The sequence below is a fragment of the Strix uralensis genome, chromosome 4 (assembly GCF_047716275.1).
Source record: "Strix uralensis isolate ZFMK-TIS-50842 chromosome 4, bStrUra1, whole genome shotgun sequence".
Taxonomy (NCBI): Eukaryota; Metazoa; Chordata; class Aves; order Strigiformes; family Strigidae; genus Strix; species Strix uralensis.
Genome location: NC_133975.1, coordinates 83,319,740 through 83,347,237, shown reverse-complemented (window position 1 = coordinate 83,347,237; position 27,498 = coordinate 83,319,740). Strand labels below are relative to the sequence as shown.

General features: G+C 45.0%; 1 protein-coding gene across 3 annotated transcripts in view; it reads right to left on the bottom strand.

Annotated features, from left to right (window-relative positions):
* NR3C2 (nuclear receptor subfamily 3 group C member 2) overlaps positions 1 to 26,300 on the bottom strand; it is a 220,612-nt gene extending 194,312 nt beyond the window's left edge. Inside the window, exons 1-2 of one of the 3 annotated variants that reach the window (XM_074867492.1) lie at positions 25,613 to 26,300; positions 18,805 to 20,566 (exon numbers count right to left, since the gene is read on the bottom strand). In XM_074867492.1, coding sequence (XP_074723593.1) covers positions 18,805 to 20,564 — 1,760 coding nt within the window. In that variant the 5' untranslated portion in view covers positions 20,565 to 20,566; positions 25,613 to 26,300. Of the gene's footprint in view, positions 1 to 18,804; positions 20,567 to 22,922; positions 23,047 to 23,866; positions 23,932 to 25,612 lie in introns of those variants that run through there. The other 2 variants (XM_074867493.1, XM_074867491.1) reach the window with 2 other exon arrangements.
* Between the last annotated feature and the right edge of the window lie 1,198 nt (positions 26,301 to 27,498).

Here is a 27,498-nt window from a genome sequence, read left to right as displayed (position 1 = left end):
CGCTCGAGTTCACCATCAAAAAGAAACACGAGGCTTTTGTCCATATGTAAACAACATCTTGGATGCCAAAACTGTGTCCCACCTCCCAGACTCCCTCTTTGTCTCCAAAACATTTGCCACCCCTGGAAGGGAGCACCGAGAACACCTCCAGCCCTTCTAGAAGTTTCTACGCAGCTCCGAAGGATGAAGCCAGCCCTTCCAGAAGTCAATAGTGCCCAACAGCAAAACCTGCTACCCTAACCCAAACCCATCAGCAGGGCTCATGTCCTCATGGACGCAGACAATGAGGAGGGCGGGTCACGACTGCTGCACAAATACCTTCAGCACGTCGCTGGGAATGCCCCACACAAACTTTCTAGTAGGGAAAAAAATCACCTCCAGATTTTCCTGCAACAGTGTTATGCAGCAGCCAGATGACAATGGACGCAGAAAACTACCATCCATTACGATACATCTTTAAGACATCAGCCCACTTTCTCCAAACAGACCCATCTGACTTCCTTGTTTGACGTAAACCTTAATCCTTCCAACAGTCAGTCTTACCACCACCTCTTAGACCCCCTTCTGCAATCCATCTTGTCCCAAACCATGTGTAAGTGGTATATTAGCTCTTTGTGACACGTGCTAAGGATGCTATTCCAAGCTCCGGGGATAAACCATCACCTGACAGAAACACAGACTTCCTTTTTTAACCCAATCTGCCAGACTTCTCTAACATTTCTGTGTGAGCCATTTAGGACTCCAAGGTTGGTCATCAAAACCAGGAAAATACTTACCAACTTAGGTACACAAGAACACTAATGCCAAGAAGGCTACTGACAGTAAACATATTTGTGTTATTAAACACCTACAACCAATATACTTTCAACTTCTCGTCAGGCTTAGCTGTTGAAGGCTTAGATACGCGAGACCAATTCCTTCAATATTTGCATCCCAGGCAACAGAATTTTGTGAGAAACATACATGTTCCGTGCATCTGTACATTAATTAAATTAGACATTTTTAAATGAACAAGCTCTGAAAAATGACAGACTAGATATGTAAAACATACCCATCTTAAAACTGGTCTAAAACTTATCATGGGGATTTTCACAAAACTGTATAAATACGGACAAAAACTGCTGTTACCTACATAAGCCAGTAGTAAGAGGTTTTCATAATATGACTTTCACGAATGAAGTTGGTTTTATCTGGTACATCACAGTAATTTGCTGTGCAGCTTCATGAAACTGCTACAAATAGCATTACAGCCAAAACCCAATTGTTGCCAAAATGCATTCAGTAAAATGAAAAATACAGAGAAATAAAACACAGTAATTGTGTCTCAACGCACATTATATACTGTGTTTCTAAATTATATAGTATTATATTTTCTAGTTTTTAATATAGTTCCCCATTGAGGAATTGATAACACAGAGGACATTCTTTGACCTCTTCCCTCTGAATATCCAAATAATATACTACACAGGTTTATAAACCAAGTAACTCTCCAGCCTTTTATTAGATCCCAAGGGATAAAATCTGCTTTAAAAAACCACCACATGCAGCAACACATAAAAAAAGCTAATGCAAAGCGCTTTCCTTGCCATGCTATTTCTCACCTGCACCACAATTTTCTCCCATATAGCTACAATTGTAGTTTATGAGTTTACACGTATCTGAAAGACAAAAATTGGACTTCTAACACTTGAAAATCTGCACTGAACACCCTAATACAATAACTGACAATATAAACCATGATCCTGCACACCCACTGATTTGTATTTAATGGATTCAACACTCAGCGCTGCTGTCTCTTAAAAGGCTTGACCCAAGCAACGGACGAAATAACGTATCAAGCTTTTCTATTCCCCAGATATTGCATAAAGTATTTCATGGACTGGTTCCAAATTTAGCAGGATGTTAAAAACCACACAGCCACCAGATAAGTAATTTGTGGGGCAGCTAAATCAAAAAGCTAGGCAGATCCTTTAAAAGAGGCCTTTCGGGGATTTTGATTTGATAATGTTTGTATCTCTACAATTAATCACAAAATAATGAAGGATTCAAGCCACCACAGTCAGGGATTGGGAGTGTGAAAAGATGCATGCTGTGCATGACAAGAATCAAAGTGCCAGAACAACTCCGGAAAAAAGCATAATATAAAACAGTTGATGTAAGTTAGAAACACTGGAAACTTTCAACCTGCAGCAGCTTAAGCAAAGCCTTTGTACACGGCCAGTCCCACTGATTTTAATGGGACCACTAGTGCAAATAAAAAGCTCCACACAGGAGCCTTGCTGCCAGACCATGCATCAAGCAACGTGTCAGGAGAAGCCGTCAGGACTCTAACTGATGTGAGATCAAATCCTCTGTCTAAAGACACAATTCTGTCTGCTTCTAAAATTTGGAGCAGATGCTATTTCAGAAAATGGGCATTATAAACCACCATGAAATCCAGAGTTAATTTGGGTTTTTTGGGGGGGTTGGGGCTTGGCTTTGAGGGGTTTTGGGGGGTATGTGACATACGTCTTAAATATACTGCTCTGTAAAGAAGCAAAACATCCGCTGTCATCAGACCTATTTACAAGCATCATTTTAGAACTCTATTCCAATCTCATTCAACATCAGTTTATCACATCAGTTTGCATAATCTAAATTAACAAGTGGCACAATGAACAGTTAACATGAATTTTGAGCTGCTTCCTCAAACGAGGCCAATATTTCAGTGAAGTTTCCAAATACATGACAGAAACTTATCTGAAAAAGAAATAAAATATTAATAAGTTGTTTATCTTCTGTTTCCAGTTTCTCAGTTTTTGACAAATGGAACTGTAAACTGAAATATTCCTGGAGCCTTTCCAACACAGATAGCTGATATTGCTAAGTTTTTTCAAACTTAGTGCATTATTTCAAGTTAAATCTACCTTGGCCATACATAGGTTGATTTTCCCCTCCTCCCTCCACTGTTCCTCAGCATTTCTTCAAGGCAATACACACGGTCACAATGAATTAAGAGTTTTAATTCCCTCAGCTGTCCTCTGGTGAAATGCTGAGTGAAACACTAGCCCTAAGGAAAGCGAGTGGGAACCATCATTGATTCTCACAAGGGCAGATTTCAGCCCCCTGACAGATTTTTCCTCCTTGTTAATCCAAACGTTAACACGTTGCTTTTTTTGAGAAGCTGTTTTCCCACATCTTAATGACATGAAGTATTAGTTCTTTACCGTTTTACCCCATTTTCTTCAAGAACCGTCAATAACAAAATTTTGTCCCTCAAAAACAAAACACCTTTTCCTGAGCATCTGAAGAAAATTTCACCTACACTTGCCCATTTAGAAATCACTCAAGAATGTATAAAATGGTTCCACTGTCATTAATATTTAAACAATCAAAAAAGCTTAATAAGACAGCCGAGGAAATCAGTTAGTACAAGATTTTACTCCAACTAACACAGAGAAAGTGAAGTAGCTACCAATGCAATAGAGTTAAAAATGCCTTATAAGTTTCATGGTTTATTACAAAACCAAAAATGAATAAAAGTTATTAAATTTATTTTAAAAAAAGAAAAACAAACCAAAAAAACCCCAAAATTAAACACCGGTGTGACCATATTTAATGTTTATGGAAACTGAGAAGCAGCAAGTAAGCATCTTATTGGTACGTGACATCGATGGACATCAAAAGGCAGCACTGACACTGCTCTATCCCTTCTCCTTCTGCCGTAAACATTCAATATAACCACTTTTCACAGTATCTGAAACATGACAAATGAAAAAATGAGTTGCCAACAAAGCCTGAGCAGCAAACCAGTTGTCATGAACACTTTTATTTTCAACGTGAGCACAGATTTTTCTGGGATTAGTTCAGCACTGAAAAAGCTCATTTACTGTTCAGATAATTTCAGCTTCTATGAACTCTGACATGTGAAACAATGCTCATCTGCGTGGTCTGGTTCAGCTTACATGCATAAAGCTAGTCATTTGACCAAAGCTACTTTTTCCACTTACAGTATGAAGGATCATCCTTCTGTGGTTACACGGGGGCGAGGGAGTTTTGCTGAAAGGTTATCTTCTACCGTACCGTTACTATAAGAACCTTCTAAAAATACTGTAATTTTTAAACTTACTAGCTATTTATACTCTAGTTGTACAATGTGTTTAAATATCAATTCAGAATATTCTTCATGTATATCATTTATATTTCCTAGAAAGCATCTTAACTGTTTGCAAAGCTCATGACTCCCTTAAATGTCTATTTCTGGTATCATAACATACTTCAACTAGTTTGCACATTAAATTATCAGCAAGACCTTTCTCTTTTTATTTAAAAAAGTCTCAGTTTACACAATAATTTAATTTTATTAGCTCAAAATTCAACTTTTGTTTTCATTTCTCTGTTTCCCTTTTTATAATGCACCTAAGCCAGAGAGAGGGCAGGCTGTCCAGGCTAGCCACTGTGGCATGAAATGAGGATAACATGCTGCTTCCTTCTACTTTCATACTTATTCTTGATATCAGGCTTTAGTCCTGGCTTCTGAACTATGAACCCTGCCAGGTGCTGTGTGTGGACCTACCTCCTGCGCCCCGTTAACTTGGAAGCCCGTGCTAGGCTAGAGAGAGAGTCGCTCTGCAGAATATCCAGCACTGACACAGGCTGCAGAAAAATAAACTGAAGCTCAAATACAGGATCTTCCAATTTCTTGATTTCACTGGTGTCAGTTGGTAGATTTTCAATAGGCCTCCTATCATACTTTTTTTTTTTTTTCCTTCCCCTCCTCATTCTGGGAGCACAGCCAATCCCCAGCACAGCAGCTGACTTTCCCCAGAACTAACTAGAAATATTCTGATAGACTCTATTTATAGACTCAAAAACTTAGGACTGGAAGCAGCCAACCAAATTTTTCCATTCCTTGCTCCCCTCCGCTATCTATCTATCTGTCCTGGGCTAACCTAAATTCCAGCTTCTATGTTTCTCAAGAGGGAACTATCCTACCCAGAATAGGTATACCATAGGCACACACACCTCTTACACATCCAAAGCACCTGTGGAGACCCTTGCATGCAATTTACTGAACAGGCTAAAAGAATCCTCTATTTTTATGTCGCTGTAGAAAGTATTCATGCTGATCTTCTCTCCTGTCACTACAAATTAAGGTTGAAGAAAAAATCATGATTTCTGTAAGAGATTCTACCACCTGTATCTCAGACCTCTGTCAAGACCAGTTTCGACATGTACATAATTTCTTTGTTTACTTGGACAAAGCCAACAATAAATAAGAACTTTTTTTAGCAGGCCTAAACAGTGGAAGATACTTACTGGCTTTATTTTTGTTGTATTTTTTATATATACATACATACCTACATACACACACAGACACATATATATATATATAGCTAATAGTTGCAGAAGTCAAGTAAGGTCAGTCCCCATTAGTTTCTGCACAATACAAATACGCAGCAAATAAAAAGTGCGTCCCAGAGTAAGAATATTATTTCAGCTGACTTGTCCTTGGACATATGACTCTCTAAAATTATTTATTTACAATACTATCAGATTCCATTGAGCATTTTATACTGCAGATAATGTATGAGAAATATAAATTTTGAAATAACAAGACCAGTGTGCTCTGGAAGCAATACCTGGCAAATCTGATTTTTACTTAACCTTACAAATGTTGCTAGGAAACCCTACTCAATATTTACTTCAAGCCTTTAAAGAAACAGACTAATTCATACTAAGCTACTGCTGGGAGCACTGAGGACTTGGCGGAGAAGCCCCAACCTAAATTTACTCTTGACATCTCACTTTCCTAATCCACAGACCTGACGTACTATAAAAATATAATTACGAGTTGGATACGTAGTTACCTTGTATTTGGGACACACACACACACACACACACCTGTAACAACACGGGTATTTTAGACCTTGCAGGCAGCTCAGACAAAGTAACAGAGATGAACAAGAAGATCTGCTCTTTTGTCTGGTTTTGTGTATACTTAATTACAAAAAAAAAAAAAAAAAAAAAAAGCCACAACATTAATGCAAAGTCTTCTACAAATGGCACATGGTTTTTACATTTCTGCCCTCTGAACAGTGGATAATTTAAAATATTCCATCATCGACTCTCATGCCTAGTACAGAGGTACCTTAATTTTCCCACGTGAAACTTCAAAGACTAGATTGTGCCAAAAAAAGTAAATGGGAAACGGTTGTGTATTTGCTGTTGTCTTTCAAACTGATTACATGAAACACATCCACAAAAATCAGTCAAAGATACTTCTTGTAAACCTAACTGACAAGATGTTGAATATTCTCAATTTTTAGTCATGTCAGACAAAACCACAAGTTTTCCTAGGATCTGGTGCACTATATTAAGCTACATTCTCTTGTGCCAATACCTGCTATTTTCCTTGCTCCTACAGTCCTTCTCTTCTTTTTCATTAAACCATATTTCTTATTCTTCTCCATTCCTGATCTCAAGCTATTCCTCTCTGGTCCTGAATATTTCTTCCGCTCAGCATGAAAATCTCATTCATTTCTATTGATTTACCGATTTAAGTCATGCCAACATCAGTATCGCCTCTGAGTTTGGGGTACGCCGCATGATGGAAAAAAGCCAATATATATCCCAATCAGCAGAAACTCTTCCTATGGAGTTAGACCCAGTGCAAGATCAAAGCCTCAGGTACCCTGAGCAGAAGTCCCTCCACAGGAACGCCTACTGACCCCCACTGCTATCGCCCAAAATCGTGGCTGGGGCTGCCATCTCCTCACACTTTGAAGCACGCCAGCTTTGAACATGAGCTTGGCAGACGGAGGACCCGGCTTCTGCGCTGCACCAGTGTTGGCTTCATGGACCTTGCTGCAATCTTTGTGCTTATTAAAAGAAAGTCTTACTATACTAGGTGTTTGTGCTGAAGCAAGCAGAACTCGAAGCGTCTGGAGATCATAGAGAATGTTAATACAGGTAGAAGGACATGGAACAATGGTGGAGGACACAGAGTATCTTGCTTATCACAGTATGGAGGGTACAAAAAACCCAAAAAGATGAAGTTCCTCTTAAGAAGTTAGTGAATGAGCTCAAAACTAATCTGGATCCTGGTATTACAGTGCTGATTCATTAGAAATTAAGATAGGTTCATAACTCTTTTTTTCCTGTATCTATCTTATAAATAGACTTAATGGCTGTAAGTCATTTACAAGCCACTAATACATCACCTATTCAACTCAGCCTCATATTAAAATTAATTTATCAGACATCCGCAATATATAATTAGCTGCAAATCAATAGGTTTACTTTACAAAAATTTATTGATCCACAAAGTAGGTTTTTTTACCATTCTAATCTGTTAAATTAGTTTGCTTAAGTTACAGCTTCTTGTAAATTCTTAAGCACAGCTGCCTGTAAGCAAAACAATTCTGTTTTCCTTTACAGATTAGTATTATAATAAACATGAGAATATCTGCAAACCCTATCTAGATCTTTCAACTAGTTGAAAAGAAGTGAAATTCACTCATGAAAAAACAGGATACAGCCTATTTGTCACTTCAGTTTCATTTCCTACTTCCAGGATTTAATTCAGTTGTTTTTAAGATTTCTAGAGTGCTGTGAAGGCAGTGTAAGTAGGTACTCTGCTCATTCTGGACACAACTTATGAACAAACACATACACTGAAAACAGCGCCTCCAATTTTTTTGCGGAATAATTTCCTCTGCCCGTAACCCTGAATCTTTTTCCAATTACAGATGCTTGAGTTAACAGGTGAAAATGCAATTAGCACACAGGCAGCATCTACGTTACAGGCAGTGTGGTGCAACAGAAGGAGCTCTATCGAGCCAAGCGGTTGGTCCTGAGGATCCACCATCCACTTTATAGGTGTCACAAGGGTTATGCTTCAGGTCAGCTCCAGCGGGGTCCCATGGACAGAAGCCTTTAGGGGCTGGAGTGCCCTAGGCGGGTCCTGGAGCACTTTTTTCCTTCACTGCTGGCTAAGAAGCATCTGTTTTTTCACTTCTCAGCTGCCCCATGATGTGAACTGCAGCACAGAGGATGGTAGCAACTGGAAGATTCACTTCAAAAGCACATTTCTGATCCAAATAAAAACGCTAACACAAACCGACCAAGCTTGTCCGTAGCCTTCTGCACACAGTTAACTCTTGTTTATGTTAGGAAAGAAATGCAGGACAATTTGCAGACCCACAATGGCTGCAGCTTTGGTCCCAGGGGGAAAAAAAAAAAAAAAAAGGCAAATCAGCAACTCACTCTTTTAATTTCTATGTCTATATAAATTAGCTCCTCTGATTTTTTTTCCTTTTTAAAATAACATGTTCATCCAAAACACTCGTCCTCCTTGCTTCTTCCACCAAATGGGTTTAATATGAAGTGAGTAACAGTCCTTTATCTCATTATCTGCATATGCAGTTTGAAGTTGTCATTACCGCATATTTAATCAGTCGAAATTTTCAATGCCTAATCTCCTTTTTACTGTCAAATCTTCAAAAACATAAATTCCAAGCAGTCTCAAGAATCAGAAAGGTTAGTTGGGAAACAAGCGCAAATCAAGTGCATTGTTCCATCGCAACATTATCTTATGTCATTAGTTGGCAGCAGCCATAAAGCTCTGGACCACTTCCAATATTTACTTCCATACACTGAGTAGAAGCTGACACGTCTAACCCCCCCCCACTTTCTTCATCTTCCAGCTAGTTTACACAGATTCAGATTAAAATAAGGATTTAAAAATCCTAATCGAATCAATTGGGATTATTCCGGTTTGCCCCTGTGCATCTGAAGGAAGAGTATGGTAAAGTCATACAGGGTTTGTAGAGCTAATCCTGCAGCAATGTGGTTTTACTCAATGCATTTTACAGCGGGGCAGCCTGCGATAAAGGCTCAATGCAGAATTCTGACAAGCCAGTCACATTCAGTAAGTTTTTCTACTCCTTAAGGAATATTTATTGGCCAATATTTGGTTTTAATTATTAACTTAAGAAAGCCTTAGTGCTCACAAACAAACAAATATAGAAGGAAAATAACAAAAGCAAACCATGGTGCACCCTAAACCCAAGCAAACAGTCTACCAGCTGGGGGGCAATCCCCAAGCCACGGGGGAAGAGGACCTCCAACGCAGCATCCCACCAGGGCATCCCATCCTCTCCCTGCTGGGCTCAGGGTGCCCGGCGAGCTGCAGGAGCCCCACGCCGTACACAGCTTCAGAGAGCAGGTTTACTGCCCAAACGTACGGACACGCATGTCACAAAGGACTGTGCCCAACTCTGGGACAAGACCTCTTGCCAGTTGTGGAAAGCGACACCCACAACGGTCCAGAAGCGTGCATCCCCCGACCAATGGGCCAGAACTGATGACGTGTGGTTGTTTTCTACTAAACAATAAAACAAAAACGGACCTTGATCCTTAGACATGCCAAACATCATACTATATTGTCTTCAGATGACACTCCTTAATTTTTCCATAAAGTTTTCACATATCCCACCATGATCAACACCTGTGTAAGGTTTTTGTTGTTCTGGGTTTTTTTAATTTATCCAAATGAGTTTGGAAGTTAACAAAGTCAGATCTAGCAAAGTAGATCTGAAGCTACCATTAGAGGAAGAGCTCCCTAACTGCTCTAACATACTGCACTCTCTAGCACAAATCTAATTTAGTTTAAAATAATGAAGCTGACAGCTCAGATAGTCTGCCTGGAAACAGTGCAAATTTCCCACCCACCTTCATTTGCAAGGTCTCTGGCACTCCAGTCTTCAAAAACGCTGAAGTGCATGACAGGTTTCTAGAGACAAGCCTTCATCAATGCTAAAAGTGAGATCTCCGACCTTTTGGAGTGGCTCATATTTGAACTCCAGCCTCCTGAGGGAAAATAAAGGTTACTGTATTGATGCCCTGACCTTAAGTCGTGCTTCCAGAAGCAGTCCCTTTCCTGCTCCTAGTCTGAGGGCAGTGACACGAAGCCTGACTAGGAGACCAGGTCCCACCTCCAGCCTAGCTTCGGTCAGACAACAGGCTGCGTTTGAACGAGGAATATGGCAAACCACCTGCAAAAAAGTGCCCCCTCCCCGCTCTCTTACCTGCAGCAGTACTAACAAAAAGCTAAAGATACAAACACAATTGATTTTGCAAGGTGAGACGTTGCCAGAGTAAACCGGGTCTCGCCGGTTGTGAAACCAACGGGCTGGGAGAGCATGGGTCTCGGTGAGGACACGGCGGGTGACGCATTCACACGGGTCCATGGAGGCGGCTGCCTTGCGCAAGCTCGCGGGGATGCATGGGCGCAGGCGGCTGCCTGCCACGGCAGGGCAACGCACCTCTGACGGCACAGGGGCTTCAGTCCCTGCCCGTATCAGCGAAACTCAGCGCCTGCTCCTTTTCCTGTATGGCCTGAATCTGCCACCAAGAAGCAAAGCATGACTTAAAAATTAATCGAGCAGAGCACTGCTTTGACTAGAGAACTGCGCCAATCTCCTTGGGGGACTCCCAAGCCAAGACCTGGAGTTTCCCTGTACCCTCCATCCCGAGCCTTTGAGGCAAGTACAGAAGAAGAGCTGGCAAGCAAAAAAAATTAAGTATTGCAGGGACGGGGTTCACAGGACTGTGCTATCGTGTTAGCGCACCACAGTATTCAGAAAACCACTGCCAAAAACGCTACCAAGTCCCTATAGTTTGGCAGCTGGGACAGACAAAACCCCAGTCAGGACAAACGTAGCTACTTACTTCCCAATTCTGACCTGTGATTAAAAACTCTCAGACCACTGACAGATTGCACTGCCCAAAATAAACCTCTAAAATACATGCTTATTTTGTAGACTTAAGACTGAATACAAACTCAAAATGGGCATACACATACACAAAAATTGAAGTAAGATAATTTCCCAGATCCAAAAGATTCAGAAAACATTATTAAAGATGGCAGATATTTTTAAACTGCTTTTTCAGAAACCTAATTGCGAGGGAATCGGTTTATAAAGCCACCACTTTTAGAAACTTGGGATAGCACCTCTCAAAAGCAGACAAGGAAAGAAAAGCAAAATAGAAAAGATTCACGTGTCCAATCCAAATTTTAGCCTGAAAGCCCATTCAGAAAGTTATTTCACTGCCAGATGCAAGTCCGAAGTATTGTTTAGAAGAGAGAATGGAAATGAGTGAAGTGATATAAAAATTGTCAGAAACATTCAGCAATTAGTCTGAAATTTGCTTTTTAACCTCAGGGCTGTAACTCTTTGATCTATTATTAATTATCACTAACCACAATCAGCAGCATACCCATGCATTTTAGGAGAGCATACAAATTCCTATAAGCCCTTTTACATATTATCCACAAATACTGGATTCTGTTTCTGCTCATACCTTCCCACCAAAGTTTACTTTCTTTCTTTTTCAAGAAATACACTTGTATATTAACCCTAAGTTACCCCACCTCCAAATATGAAATTTAAGATATCAATTTGTTCATGAAGCAAATATGCAGCTTACAGAATCATGCAGATTTACAGAAATTTAATTTAGCAACCAGCTAACAACACATTCTAATATAACTGCAGGAGCTTAATTCACAGTTTAAGATAAAGAAATAAAATTCAAGTTCTTTTCTTGTGACCTGCCACCAATGTGGAAACTTCTGCTACAACACAACTCAGTAAAGGAACAGTGTCTTGCAAAAATACTTGTTCACATACTGAATAGATACAACCAGTGTTACTTATCCTTTTAAGAATCCAGAATCATCAACAGCATGGTTTGGAGTTTCTGCAGCTTTTTTTTTTGTTTGTTTGGGAGGAGTTTCTGGGGGTTGATGAGGGGGGTGGGGTTTTGTGGTTTAAATCCTTCAGCATTGATTTCAGTAAAGCAGAGAAAGTCAACCACCCAGCTCACATCCTTCCAGAAAACACACAGTTAAGCTGTGGTAAACCATGTTAATAAACTTCAGTTGCAAAAAAAACCCAAAACAAAACAAAAAACCAGCCAACAAACAAGGTCAAAGCTTCCCATTTAAAGAGACAGTTTATTTGAAAACTTTGTCCTGAAAGTAAATGAGCTCTCAAAGTTTTGTAAAGCTCCAGGGTTCCTGAAGATGCGTACTACTAAGGATGCGCATGCAGCCTGCTTGCAGGCGTGAGAAGGGAGTGAGTGCATCCTCCATGGATTAACAGGGCCTCCCTGACCTACGATCCCTTCCCCCGTAGCGTAAAACAAAAAAGTATGCCTTCCTCCAAGGTCAGCCTGTCTCCTCCAACAGTAAAACCAACGTGGCTCTGGCAGGAGAGGGTTTTCCTGAGGACCCAACAGACGGTGACCTTCCACTGCAGTTTGCACTAGTAGGGCAGCAAGCAGCCAAATCATGCCATGGTCTATTTAGGGTGCATTCAAATGTGCCCAATAATGCTGCAAGGAGTTGGACAATTGCACACAATGGAAATACTCCTCTTTTTTTTTTTTTCTCCACAGATCTCTCACTTGGAGGAGACTGCATCTGAAGTAAAGTAATTCATATGCTGAGCACCAAGCACTGTGTAGCAACCAGCTGCATGCAAAAACTGATAAAAGTACCAAACTTAGACATTTAATACCTGTTTTTCACACACTGTTTTTAGTTTCCTCATCGGACCATTTTTATCACTCTTACACAGCCATATTTTAAGACACATTTGCCAGAGAACAAGCTGTGGTTCTATATTCATCCTAAACTGTGGGATTTTCTGACCTCTGAGACCTTAAATCTGAAATCATAGCACTCCACTGTTCTCCAAGAAATTCTGGTTGAAATCAGTCCATTATTAATTCCAGCTCCTACAACTCTGCTTGAGTTGAAAACCAGAAACTGTGTTTTAAAAACAAGAGCAGTTTTGCCCTGCAAATACAAGTGCCAAGATTATGGCTCGACAAGGCATAATCTTTTAGCAGAAATGTGCACTTAGGGTATTTCATAGGTTCTTTTCCCTTTCCATCCCTTCAGTTTGTTCTCATGTCCATGTCACACCATGCTGCTCACCAAGTTGCACCGACCTGTTGTTTTTAGAGCTTCAGAGTCAACTGGATCGGGAGCCTGACACCCGGCTCTCACACACAACACACCCAAAAGGCAAAATCAGAGTCAGACCAGACAAGGCACCGCCCAACCATATATTTCACCGCTGCAAACAAAGTATTGTTCAGCTACAAACAACACCCAACAGCAACCCCTACTCAAGCCTGGGTTCAGCAAACGTCAAAATATATGTAGAAATCTGATTCAGCTGGACAGAGCACTTCGCAGAAGGTTTAAGTTCCATTTATGCTAAGTGTTGCTTGAGTTAGGACAGGTTATTGAATCACAACTTCACATTTTCCTCCCTCTGCAGTCAATACAAGTACTTCAGGAGTATCAATACCGCCGCAGCAATCCCTACGCCCGCTTACCTGCAAAATTGCAACACATAGCCCATAAAACAGGACAGGAACATTTTTATACAGCACGTACTTCAGACATCGGTGTCTTCCTGTCCTCGTGAAAATGGACTGATCCATACTGTAAGAATATGGATAATCAAAATTTCTTCTGCTTGCTAAGATCTGTGCACAAAATGTGATGCCACCTTCCCCTTTTTCAGAAAACCGGCAAAGGAAGATACCATAGTGAGATTCCATATCACCAAAAGTGATATAAAAGCTAGGAAACAATTATTAACTATTATCAGAATAAACTATGGCAAACTGATTTCCAACAGCCAAGTATTGCAAAGTTCAGTGGTATCAACTGGCAATAGAAATATTTTGGTAATACACAACAGTACTTACCTGCCCCCCCACCCCTCAAGAAAGAAACAAACCCTAGATACTGTCATGCAGATCAACAACAGAGCTCCTTTTTCCCCAGATTTGGAAGATCCACCCATTTATGGAATCCAATTTTCCAGCAGCGTGGACTTCTCCCTGCCACAGCACAGGAGTCAATTAATGTATATAATTTTCAGGGAAAATAAGACGTCATTACCAGTCACATTTTCAAGAGATACTTTATAAGAGATTTTGAACTCCTCAATAAAAAGAGCAAAACAAAAAAACCCAGCAATCTCAACAAAATAAGAACAAAGCGAGCTGTAAAAAGTACAAGGCTGTTAAACGCATGCTGATACAGAAAGGAGAACCTTTAGACCTCCTGGACTGACATATTAATACAGACTCCTAACTTCTTTAGTGAGAAGTAAAACCATACACATGTAGAGGTCCCTATTGTATCAAGATTATACCCAGAACTGTTAAAAATTACACAAAATTATACAAGAAGCTACAAAAAAAAAAATTGTAACTTTTCAAATTGAAAAAAAGCACAGATTTAAGACTATGGTCTGCAATATGAAAGAATCCTTGGCAAAAAAAAAAGTTTGCACAGTAAATTTGTGGGAAGCTAAAGGGGAAAACAGCCCTGCCAAGCATGGAGAATATTTTAACAGTGCAGTCTTTTTCCCCATAAAGTCCGTCAGCAAACAAACAGAGGTCAAGGCCATTCATAAATTATAAAAATACTATTTACCAGACCTTTAGCTCTCTGGCAGGTATAATTCTGATAAGTGACTATTCTAGATAATATTTAACATAAAAGTTTATTTACAAAAATACTTGCAATAGCCTGAAATCAGATTTTAACCAGAATCACCCATTCAAGTCAGTGAAGGTTACACATAAACGAAGATCAAGTTGCTGGGTTGCGTTTTTGGTTTAGGTTGGGTGGAGTTTTTTTGGGGCTGCTACAAGTAGGGTCTAGGAAAAAAATGCTGATCCATGTGAATGGCTCAGGAACAGACAGGTATAAGAAGTCCCTAAAATATTGTCAATGTTTGATCAAAGATTTGACCATAAACCCTAAGAAGTCAATGAGAGTGTTTCAATTCCTTTTAACAGACGTGAGTTTAGACTCTAAAATACCATGAAACGCTGTTTTGAAATCTCCTTGACTGAATGACAACAATTGAAAAACAATTATTGATAAACATATGCAATTTATGTTAAAATGGCAAACTTTTTTAGTAATAACACATCAAATTTCGTGAATTTGTCCCACACTGGATTACACCAGCGGAACTGCCAGAAAGAAACTACAGTAGGAGTATCAGCCCTTTGTTTCCACCACAACTGCTGAGAAAAGCGAGTATGTATGTGTACATACATGGGTTAATATGAAAATTAGAGGGAAAAGGCACAGCAGAAGCTTTAGGTAAGAAGAGCTAATGCAGCAGAAAGGTCAGCCTCCTCAATTTTTACTGTTGTTTCAAGCAACCATGACATTTTCCTAGGCCATTTTGATAATTGCATAATTGGCACGATCATGAGGCTTAGGCTGGTACCCTGATTCAGATGAGCAATCACCTTAAACTGAAATCTTATCTGGATTCTTAGTGTAGGTTTTCATCAGTGACATCAGACAATCATACCTAGGTTCTTTTTCAAGACCATTTTGCTATTATTTATTTAGGAAACATTTCTTCGAAACGTCATTCATGGAGGGCAGGATTTATACACACAGGCAGACAGGTATGATTCATCCTCTATTAAAAATTAAACATGTAAAAATCTTTCATAAACAAAGACATGTTCTGCATGCATATTAGCAGAAGAAAAACATTTAAAATGGAATAAGGGAACTTGGTTTTGCTTAAGAAGCTCTTGCTCCCCAAACACCACAAGTTGCAGTGTTAGAAAGAAAGCTACCACCAACTAACTGAAGAAGAACCATAACTGTGGACATCTAATAGAAGTAACTGAAGGAGAAAGAGAGAAATGTTCTAGCTGACAGTGGGTACTTGGCACAGTCAGTAAGGCAGCAAGGCATTTTAAATGCCTAAACTATATTTATTAGACACTATCAGCAAGTATAACTGACTCAAGACAGGTGATATTCTAATAGGGAAAAAAGTAAGTAATTTTTTACAGTAATATTCTAAAGACTCATTCTCAGTGTGAAAAAGTCTTCCTCATTCCTGGTCACCCACTCCTTTTCACCGAGTAAGCTGCAAGTCAGAAGCAGTCTAAAAAAGGGTACGATGTCGAGATTCAAAAAAGTAATGCTGCCAAAACAAGATATATTCAATGCTGGTCATCTGTTGGCTTTACAGAACCATGTGGCCTATTTTCTCCCTTCACCTTAGTCTTTACTTATGGCAATTTACACTGCAGGGTAAGTATGCCTGGGAAAAAGACTTAGAATACTAGAAACTTTAAAATATTGCAGACTTTGAAGGGTTAATCACATGCTGTAGAAGTTTGCATAATGTACGATGCCTGATATAGTTGACACATCAGGAAAAACACCCGACTGGAAGGAACAAGGATCTGGTTTGGATGTCAACTGCAGAGGTGCAATGCTGCTGTTGGGACGACATGAAGAAAGAGAGACCTCGCAATCCCCACGCCATGCTGACATGGGACAGCTGAAAACGCACCCGGGGATGGTGGGTCTGACACGGTTTTAAGCTATGTGTGTTTTATCACAACACACGAACAAACTCACATGGGGTTTCCTCTGTTTTAGCTGGAAGGAGGCACAGAAATGAAGAGAAAAGTAAAGATCAATGGGAGGTTCATTACCTTTTATGTGTGTGACATCCTGTACTGGGTCTGTATGACCTGACAAATACCTAAGCAGGCACCTAAGCATTCAAATCTGTACTGCTAAAATGACTTCTACATGAATCCACCCTGAAACTTGTAAGGGCTTTGCACAGGTCCCCGGCTGCACCTGTTAGCATAAAGCCATTGCCAAGCAGATTAAGAGCAACATTTAGTTAAATAATGGGGCTGAATTAAAAGATTTGAAATAATGACACAAGTCCTAATCTGAACTATAGATCAGGATGCCTGAAGTGTCGCAACCCTGCAGATATCCATCACCTGAGAGAATTCCACACGTTCAGTAATAGCTGTGAGCACTAAAAATTTCAGGATTTCAATCCTGCAAAGCTACACTCACCTGGAGAGCTCACTGAGGTATCAGCTTAGAGAACAAAAGATGGAAAAGTGTATCGAGCCTGATGACACAGATTACCCATTTACTGGTCTAGAGGTAAATAGATGAGAAGAGCTACCATGGACTAATGTCAGGTCAGAAGACTCCTCCAAAAGCCTTATGAGAAACCATCATTCCAAACACAACTATTGATGACCACCACGCTCCTACCAGCATCTCTCTCTTTATTGTGCCTGTCCCTGCAACAGATGACAGCCTTGACTCAGCACAAGCAGCACTTCTTCACAAAAGAGCTCTCACGGCTGGCAGGAGCTCCTTGCCCAAGTAACAGTGCTCAACCACCGAGGCAGTAAAATATTGGGTCTTTATTTTCAGGCATCCCATCAGTCTTCTGGTGAACTTTTCTCACCATATAAATAACGCAATTTATGAACATTCCATCGGGTAAAATAACTAGAAAAGAGTAACTTCATCTTCCTTGATCCAAGAAAGCACATTTAAGCCAAGCCTGGATGATAACAAATATCCAGCTACATGCAAAGTTCAGCATGAAGGTAGGATACAGCCCTTTCCAGTTGAGAAAGATATATTAAAAAGTGCGCTCTTTAGAGACCATATTTGAAATGGCAAAAGAAAAAGTGAAGTACGGCTTGCAAAATGATGAGATTGCAGAGGTATTGGACAGATCTGAGAATAAAATGGTAAAATTTAAAGTCTTTTTTTTACCTCCCCGAAAAAACAGATAGGCTGTTTTCCCTCCTCAAAAGCACCATTATTTTAGGTATTATGTTTTTCACCGCAACACTATTTTTTCAGAGATATTTAGCACCATACAAATATGGAAAACACTACGCATCCTCTTCACTCCAAGAATAAGGCAGACGTTTCATTCATGGAGGGCAGCTGCCTATCTCACGAGAAAAAAAGACCTGAGAAAGGTAAATGCAAATTCTGTTACTGGCCGTTTCGCTGAGCTTCAGCACAACCCTTTGGTGAACCAGTTTGACACATGAAGAGGCTATGCAACTATTCTAACTCAGTCATGCTGTCAGATGTCCTTAATAGCTTGTAATATTGACTATGAAACCAGCTAGTTTATGAAAGTAAGCGTCCTTTATGAGATACATGAACACCTGTTTGCTGAAGAAGGAGTGCTTCCACGAATCAGGCAAGAAACGCACATTCAAACGACACTGGCATATTTCTCTTCCACCAAAAGTGAGGAGATCAGTTTATCCATTTATCCCTTTCAAATGCGTCAAGTTTTAACAGCCCTCCTCCTTCTGGAGGCATTTTTCTATATATACAAACCAAATGTTCCTACAGTTAAAATACAGAAATAATATGTTGCCACAGGCTTGTAAAGTTTAGTTTTTAAACTTAACCAGTTAAAGTCTGGTGCGTACTTATAACCATGCATCTTACAAAAACGGATTCCCGACACTGTTGTTTCCTTATCCTTGTCTCAACATTCCATCTGAGGTACAACATTCAAGCACCAGCTAAGAAAGAATAACCATTATAGGACACACGAGAGCAATTTTACTAAACTCTCATTATGGGAAAAACAACATTTATAGTAGTAAGAGCTCATAAACATACTAAAGCTACACTTTCAAATCTAATAACAATAGAATATAATATGTTCTTTTTAAATATTAAAGCCAGCGCTTTGTTTTTATTAAAGGCAGAGCAAAATGCAGCAAGAAACCAGCAAATCTAATGACAAGAATTGAAATGCAAACAAAGAATTATGCATCAGCTTGAGAAATACCACCCTGGTCCCCATTTTAATTTACACCTTGTTAGTTTAACGCAAGGGAAGAAAAAAAGGAAAAAGAAAAAAAAAAAATTTGCCTGCTCACCTTGACACGTTTTCTGGAATGTACTCTAGAACTGGATACCCATCACTTCTTCTGGATGCCAACTCCGAATGCGACTTCCAGGTCTCCACTAGCGTGCTGACGGGAGGGAACGAGCTCAAGTGCTGAAACGCCTGCTCTCGAGCAACCGGCCGCGACAAAGATATCGTGCCTTGGGCACCGATCCTGTAGTGAAATGACTGTCCACCTGAATTTACACCCACAATGGCAGAAGATGGTATACTGTTTTCTTGGTAATAGCTGCCATCGTCAGGTTCCTGCTTAATTCCCACACGTAGGCCCGGATTTGGAAAACTGCTACCTTCACAACTTCCATCAAATGAAGAAACAGGTGGTCCTAAAATCCCAGAAAGAGAGTAATAGTCTTTGTCATCCATAAAAGAAAAATACGAGCCATCTGTAAATGGGAAGGGATTTACTGTTTGATTCCCTTTAAAAGAGGCACCAGAACAAGGATGCTTGGCCGACTCTTGCTTCACTGGTACTGAAAAAGAGGAATCGGAGTTTATTTTGCTGCTGTCGCCAATGCACGCACTGCCGAACGAACCGTCTGGCTCGGGCTTTATGAACTGAACAAGGTTCATCTGACTGTTGTTGGAGATGGCATTCTCCATTTCCTCCATCTTAGGAAACGTGAGTTCTTGAGCACCCTTGTCTTTTGTTTCTGGACTGGGAACAGCATCTTGGCTTCTGCTAGGTCCCGCCGGCGTGCCGGAAGCTGGGAATCCTAGGGAGTTGTTTACAGGGCTACAGATGGACGATCCCACAGTGCTAACTGCTGGGCTGGAACGAGTGGACCTGTTATTGGCATTGGAAGGGCTGGCAATGGAGCTCCTTGAGTTCAGGTTCGCAGGACTGGACACAGAAGACCGCATAGTGATATTATTGGGACTCGAGACGGGAGATTTCACGCTGCAATGACTGGGAGGACTAGAAATTGGTGATTTCATGCTACTTATAGGGCTAGAAAGCGGAGACCCGACGTTGCTAACGTGCGCGGGACTGTGCAACATGGACCCCCGGTTTTCAACATTCGGCGAGCGTGACAGAGGGGTTCCCTGGCCCATGGGGCTGTGCACAGCAAAGTTCCCAAAGTTAGCAGTAGTTGAGGACACGGAGTTAACCCCCGCAGGACTACACACCGAGGAAGCCATGTTCTGAGGGCTGCAGCCCGAAGGGCTTTTCTCTTGACACATGATTGGGCTTTTGACAATAGTGTGCATGGCACCACCGTTCACAGCGCTCCCAGAGTCCGACATCAAAGACCTCAGGGGCCTGCTGGCGCTGTGGAGGGGAGAAGAGCAATGGCCATTCTCCTTGTAGAGCTTCACCAGCTGCTCCATGTTCTGGTAGATCTTTCCCGGGCTCCCTTGGTTCTGCTGATCGTAGGGGTAATCGGCATCTCGTATCGAATCCATATATAAACCCATGGATTCGGCCACCGTTGCCGACAGCTCCTTCGACTCTGTCTCAGTTTTGATGTCAGAGGGCAAAAGACTGGGCTGACCGCTGTCTTGCTGCAGGCAGGAGAGTAGCTCGGGTTTTTCTTTGTTGCTTCCTTGAGTGCTGCTGTTCGCAAAAGCACCGGCAGCGCAGCTTACGTTTACAATCTCCATATAGTTACTGTCATCAGTCTGCTCTCCAGCACCTATAGAAGAATACTCCACAGACTGAGAAACTTGACCCCACCGTCTCTCCATATCTAAGCCTTCTGGGTAGCTGTGGTATCCTTTTGTCTCCATAACTAGCAAAGACATATACAAAAAAGTAAAATTAATAAGTGACAGGATAGTGTGACTTCCTAAGGAAATTTCCTTATTTCCCAAGGAAACAAGGCATATCCGCTCACTCCGTCTATCCTCCTCTCTGCCTGCCTGCCAGTCCCGTTTCCCTGTCCCATCCATCATCCCTCAACCATTTGTCCAATTTCAATCAAACTGAGGGAAAAGGTCTCATGGATGTGACAGCCCTACGGGTTCCAACAGAAAACCATTCAGCAGTTAGAAAAGACCCAAATTATTGCTCCCTGCCCTGCCCCAAAAGGAACGGCTCAGCAACGTCAGCACAACAACCGCCCACCCTCGCCAGCCACAGCCCTGTGGGTGCCCCTCACCCAGGGACGTGGGAGCTAAAAAGGGAAGGGGGTGGTAGCAAGGAAGGAGTGGAACCAGAGAGGTCCTGAGAGGAGGACACGCTGGTGGTAGGCAGGACAGAAACCCCATGGAAATTGCTCATCACAGCTCTGCTCTTCCAAGGACAGCTCTTCTCCTCCAGGGACCTTCCACTGCCACGCTACAGGGAGAGCAAAGCAGGGAAGCGGGTGTGCTAAGAGGGTTTCTCTTCATCATCCAACTTAACACAGGATGCTTTAGAAGGAAGAAGCAATTCTGAGGGGCCAGGTTCTGACTCGCCCCTTCACAGCTCTACAAACTGTTTGTAGAGCCACACCAAGGGTGGGCTGAGAGGGGAGAGAAGCAGTGCAAAAGTTGCACGGGAAACATTTCTGCCACAGAGGAAGGGGATCAGATTAGGTGGGGATGCGCGGCTATTAAATGGATCTGTAATTCTGAAAACCTCCCGGGGCAGCCAGCAAGAGGAATACATAAAGAAAAGTAAACCTTGTTCTAAAACAGATCCTAAATCCCCCCTCCCATCCCACATGCCACTCTCTCAAGGAGCAAAATGCATGACCTAGCCACCATTATTCTGAAAATCACATATAAGTAACAACAGTTTTTGTGGTTTTGTTCTTAAGGAATCAGCTCATAGTATCATTAGAACTGTAGATACTCAAGTGCCAACAGTTACAGTATCAATATTATGTAAATATTTTTTCCTTTTAGAATGCATTAGTTTTCCAATATTTAATTTAGTGTTTAATCCCTTTACTTAACACTACTTAAAAACACTATTTTAAGCAGAATTATAGAAACAAACCAAAAACCTTAAAATGAATAACTCAAATACTTTTTTGTCTTACTTAGAACTATGGCCCTATGCCTACATTCCCCTCAAGCACAAACTTTATTAGAACATCATTCTGTGCATCAAATTGCATTCCTATAGCCTAAAATTTTCAGACAGAACTGCCTACTTTCACATAAAGTCACTTGGAGATAATCACCTACCCCTGATTTAAGTGCTGAGCAAGCCTAATTCCTAGAGAAATCAATTGCAGCTGTGAGTGACCAGAATTTCTGAAAACCAGGAAACTTAGTTAAGGCTTAAAATTAGGATGTAAGTGAATTTTAACCCTCAGAATCAGTCGCAGAACCACCAAGTACCAGGAAATCTCAGTTATAGGCCTAACGTTACACTGGTGCATGAGCTTCATAGTGACCTCTCCCACAGCAGTGAATTTCAAACTTCATACATAATCAATAGGCAAGCATGCTTTAAAACTTCAGCAAATAAAAATCTGGGTCACACAAAGGGAAAAAAAAAAAAAAAAAAGAAAATGCCTGGTCCTGCGCTTCCAGAGAGAGAGGCACTGTCTGGTAAATATATCCGAGAGGATCAAAAAACTGCAGAGAGATTATTTGTGGCCTCACACAAGTTTGGTTTAAAATGACAGATATAAATTAGTGAGAATGCAGCAGCAAAGGGATTTTTTGGGAAGTGCTGGTTTCTGTCACCTCCGAGCGCCTTGGTGGGTAGTAGAACCGAATAATCATCTCACGGGCTGCTGGTAGCATAAGGGTTTGGTTTTGTTCTTCTAAGCAGAACTTATTACAACTTGACTAGCATGTTTATCCACAGTATCCACACTTCACCTACTGCACAGACATGCCTTTTTACTAACTTTCACTCAGTGAATTTGACTGTGGGCTAAAACATCTACGGACCACAACAGAAGCCAAGTCGTGTTGCGTATCAGAATCGAGACCATCTACACCTGATATTTTCAAGAAGGAAGCTTCTATTATGAGCGCAGAGGTTTCTCCAGACCCCCCCTCCCCTCTAGAAGTACTCGCACACCGCCAGTTATGTTTTTCACCCCCAAACATATCAACAAACACAGCCTCTGCAGTACGAGTCTCCGATCAATCAAGCATGAAACCAGTTTCACAGCAACAGTCAAATAAAAAATCAAATGGTACCTGGTATCCCTGCAACCAAAAGGTCACCTAGATACGGGAAAATCTGAAGTAAATCCAGTTTCATGAAAACTAAACCGATGGCTCAAGCGACCACCCACTCCTTATTTCTCGGTGTCTGTAAATGAAAGTTTCTCTGCCAGTGAGCTGCTTCGCTGATATAAAATTGCCCAAAGGACCCGAGTTTCATCGTCAAGGATGGGCTGGGGTTTTCCCCCTTTCTCCGGGGTGGGCTAGCAGCAGGGGCGGGTGGGCTACCGCCTCTGCCCCGCCGGCACCGCCACCCGCGGACCCCGAGCGGAGCCGGACGCGGGTCCCCGCGGCGTGGGGGGGTGGGGTGGGGGGGCTGGTCCCTCCGTCCTGACACACACGCACACGCGTGTTAATAACCACGCAGGCAGCGCTCACGCTGATTTCCCTATTTGCCCGACGCCGTACGGAGCATCACCGCAGCTCCCGAGCAGAAGGCACCGCTTTGCACCCCCAACCACCCCCCCCCCCCCCCCCCCCCGCGCTCCGTCCGCTTTCCCGCAGGTACAATCCGGATTGTCACGCGTGGGGAAACGCAGCAGCGAGCGAGCGAGCGAGCTCCTTCTCTCCCTCGCAAGCGTCCGCCGGGGGAGGGATCCCGAGAGCCCAAACCCGAGCCCTCCTCCCCTGCTCCCCCCCCCCACCGCCCGGACCTCCAAGCGATGCAAAAAAAAACCGCTTTTTTTTTTTTTTTCTCCCCGCGAACGCCGCTCTGCCCCCCTCCCAGGGCGGATTATCACCGTGACACCCCCCCCACAGCGAGCACTGTGGTGGGGGGGTGCGTGGGGTGTCTGTCACGGGGTGCCGAGCCCCCGAAGTGTATGTGTGTGTGTCGTCGTCGTCCCCCGCCACACCCCGCCAGCCCCACCTCCCGGTGCGGGTCGGGGAGAGGAGGGTCAGCCTCTGCCCCGCGGTACCTGTTGCGGCGGGGCGCGGAGCGGAGGGTGGCGCGGAGCGGCGCGGAGGGCGGCGCGGAGGAGCGGCGGGGCTCACCCCCCCCCCCCCCTCTTTTCCTTTCCCCGCCCGCCCGAGGCGCGCTGCGCCGCACCGCCCGGTGACACGGCGCGGCACCCGGGAGGGGACGGGAAAAGGTGCCAAGTCCTTTAAAAACATGTCACATGCCCACATAAAGTTCAAGTTTACGTCCCGCACGCCGCGCGCCCTCATTGGCGGGCCGGACGCGGGGCGCCGCGCGGCCGGGGCCAGACCGCCGCCCCATTGGCTGGGCGCGCCGTCAGTCACCCGCCGGGCGACATGACTGAGACAAAGTTGCTGCGACACAGGCTGGGAAACGCATCTCCTTAAAGCCGCAGGGGCCTCCGCGGCCGCGCAACCCCCGCCCCGCAGACCCTACGCGGGGACGGGCCCCCCCCGCCCGCCGCCGCCGCCGCGCACGGAGGCGGCCCCGGGGAAGGGCGGTGGCGGCGGGTCGGGTCTCCGTTCCGTCCCCGTCCCCCCCCCACCTCCTCCGCGGGCAGGTGAGGTGCGCGGGGCGCGGCCGCCCCCGCCCGGTGTCCGCGCCGCGCCGGCGGTAGGGCCGGGCATCGCTAGTCCGCCGGCCCGGGATTTCCGCCTTTCAGCGGCGTATGAATATGCGCGGTACCGATTGCAGCGGTGATTTAACCGAAAAATTACAGAATTTTTAAAAAAAAGAAAGGGGGGAAAAAAAAAAGAAGAAGAGCGGAGCGGCGGAGCGCGGGAGGGTTCAAGGACTCGTCCTCCGCTCTCCGCCGGGGCTGGCTCCGCTCCGCGGCAGCCGCGCATCCCGCCGGGCGCCGCCGCCCGCTGCCTCCCAGGGGCAGCGAGAAGCGCCCCCCGGCTCCGGGATGCTGCCGCCCCCCGCTTCCCCCGGTGTGTTCCCACCCCCCCCGGCGCCCTCGTCCCGGCTGCAGGAATACCCTTTTCCCAGGGAAAAAAAAAAAAAAAAAAAAGACACCGAGCAAACTTTCACGCGATGCGCTCCCAACTCGCTCCGTAAATAACGCCCCCAGCCCCCAGCAGCGGCTGACACACGGTCCCCACCGGCCCCGGCCCCTGCCGAACCCCGGCCCCCACCCCCCCGAGCCCTCGGTGGGCCCCGGGCCCGGCGGGGACAGCTCCGCGGCCCCGCGGGGTGACAGAGGTGCCCCGGGGCGCGGGGAGGGGGGGGGGGGGGGGGGCTGAGCCCGCCAGGGAGCGGTGCGACGCGCTGGGGGGGCGGGGGGGGGGGGGGGCACCGCGCATCTTCGCCCGAAATCGCCCCCCCCCCCCCCCCCTCCGCTCTGCGCGCTGGCACGCCGCGCAAACGGCCCGATCCGCGTATGCTCCGCGGAGCGGGGCTTGCGATCACTGGTCACAGCGAAAGCGGCAAACAGCCCCCAGGATTTGGGGTGTCACGTGCCCCCTCTCATTTTCCATATTCTGCCAAATATCGACCCGCACTCGCGGCCCCCGCCGGGCACGGGCCGAAGCGGCGGCGGCGGCTCCTTCCCAGTGCCCGCGGAGCGCCCCGCGGAGCCGGCGCGGGCGAGCAATGGACGCGTCCTTCCCGCGAAGTTTTCACTGATGGGGACGGGACTGGCCGTGACCTGGATACGCCGGTCGGTGTGGCGGACACCCGCCCGGCCCCCGCCGCCCGCCCCGCGCCGCTTCGCGCCCCGCGCAAGGCTCCGCGCTGCACTCACCTCCCCTACGACATGGTGGCGCGGCGGGAGGCGGCACGGCCCCCGGTTAGTGCCAGCAAACCATCCGAGAGCCCGCACCGCCACCAAAAAAAAAAAAAAAAAAAAAAAGTACGCGGAGGAAAGGCCGGGCAGCGGGCAGGGGCGGCGGGAGGGGGCTGCGGCAGGCGGCGGCGGGGTGCCCGCGGCTCTGCGCGGCTCTGCGCGGCTCTGCGCGGCGCGGCGGGGCGGACAGCTCCCACCATGGACGCCTAGGTGGGTGGGTGTTCCCGCGGGTCACACCCTCGCCCGCCGGCGGAGGGGAGCGGGGGGTGGATCCAGCACCGGCGGGAGGGGGATTTGGGGAAGGGGGGGTGGGGGGGAGAGAAGGGAGGGCGGGGGAGGGAGGGAGAGAGACACCCTCCCCCCCCCCAAAGAAAAAAAAAACCAAACCAACAAACCCGGAAAAAAAAAAAAAACTTATGTCATTCCAGGTAAAACTCCCATCTGCGCCACCAAGGAAGAGGAGGGAGGAGAGTGGCGAGGGTGTAAACTTTTTCCTCCCCCCCCCCCCCCCGCCTCCCCGGTGCCGCCCGGCCCCTCGCAGCGCCCGGCGGCCGCGCCGCCCCCGCCGCCCCCTCCCGCCCCGGCGGCTCCCGGCGGCGCCGCGGGGTTTCTCACGCACGGAGCCCGCCGCCGCCGCGGTTCCTGGTTCGCGGAGCCGCCGGAGGAAGGGAAGGAGGGCGGGCGGCGGGGAGGGAGGGAGGGAGAGAGGGCGGGCGGGCGGCGGGGGAGGAGTGTCTCCCCGCGCCCTTCCCCAGGCGGAGCGTCTCTCCCGGCCCCGGTGGCGGCGGCGCCCCCCCCCCGCCCGCTTCTTCCCCGGGGAACGCGGCAACCCTGGACGGGATTTCGGGAGGAGGCTGCGCCCCCCAACTCCCCTCCCCTCCCTGGGCTGGCGCCTTCCTTCGCCCCCCTCCCTCCCTCCCCGCTCCTGCCAGACGGGGGGAGCCGGGCCCCGCTCTGCCCTCGCCGTCCCGGGGTAACGGCGGGGAGGGGGCGCGTCCCCGCGGAGCAAACCCACCCTGATTTCAGACATTTAAAAAAAAAATTTAAAAAAAATTTAAAAATCGGCTCTAACATCGATGCTGGTTTTAAATTAATATTTCGCTTGTAGCTAATACCTTTTAAAATTGATTATTTTTAAGTTCAGGGCATTAAATGCCTCTTCATTTAAACATCTCAAGGAAAAAAAACCCGAGGCATTGGAGGGAGGAAAAAGTTGGCCCTCTTGTAATACCCTCAGTGAAGTCTTTAAACATGTAAAAGGACTGTTCACCGGGAATTTTACCTGCACCGAAGCCCCCGTAGGATCAGGGCCTTGGAAAAGGCAAATATTTTATCAGCTGTTGTTTGCATCCGTCCAAGTTTGTGGGTAACTTGATAAATGTTAGACAGGGAAGCATAAAGTGCTGGTAAGGCCAGACTTGGAGATAACGGCGCGTTCAATAGCTTAATTTCACAATTAGTTTGCTATATTATTGGAAGCAAATCATATTTCACTGTGCCTACACTAGCGCTCTATTTTTAGTCATAATGTAGCTAAAAAGGAGGAACCTACTGAGATGTATTATAACACCGAATGTGAACAATTCTGTTCTCTTTCTTTTTACTCATTTTGTGTCATACATCTGGTTTGGAATACAGCTAATTTATTAATTGAGCAAAGCTACCACTAACGGGTTGGAGGCTGCAGTTCCAAGGCAGAGGAAAGTTCCATGCAACTCTGCGAGTAACCCGGCAAATCAGAGTCATGCAAAAAGCACCCCAGCACGTTGGCCGGTCTATCAGTAACTGCAGTACCCAGCACAACTGTTTTCTATTAATTTATAGTAACGGTGTATTTGGCTGAT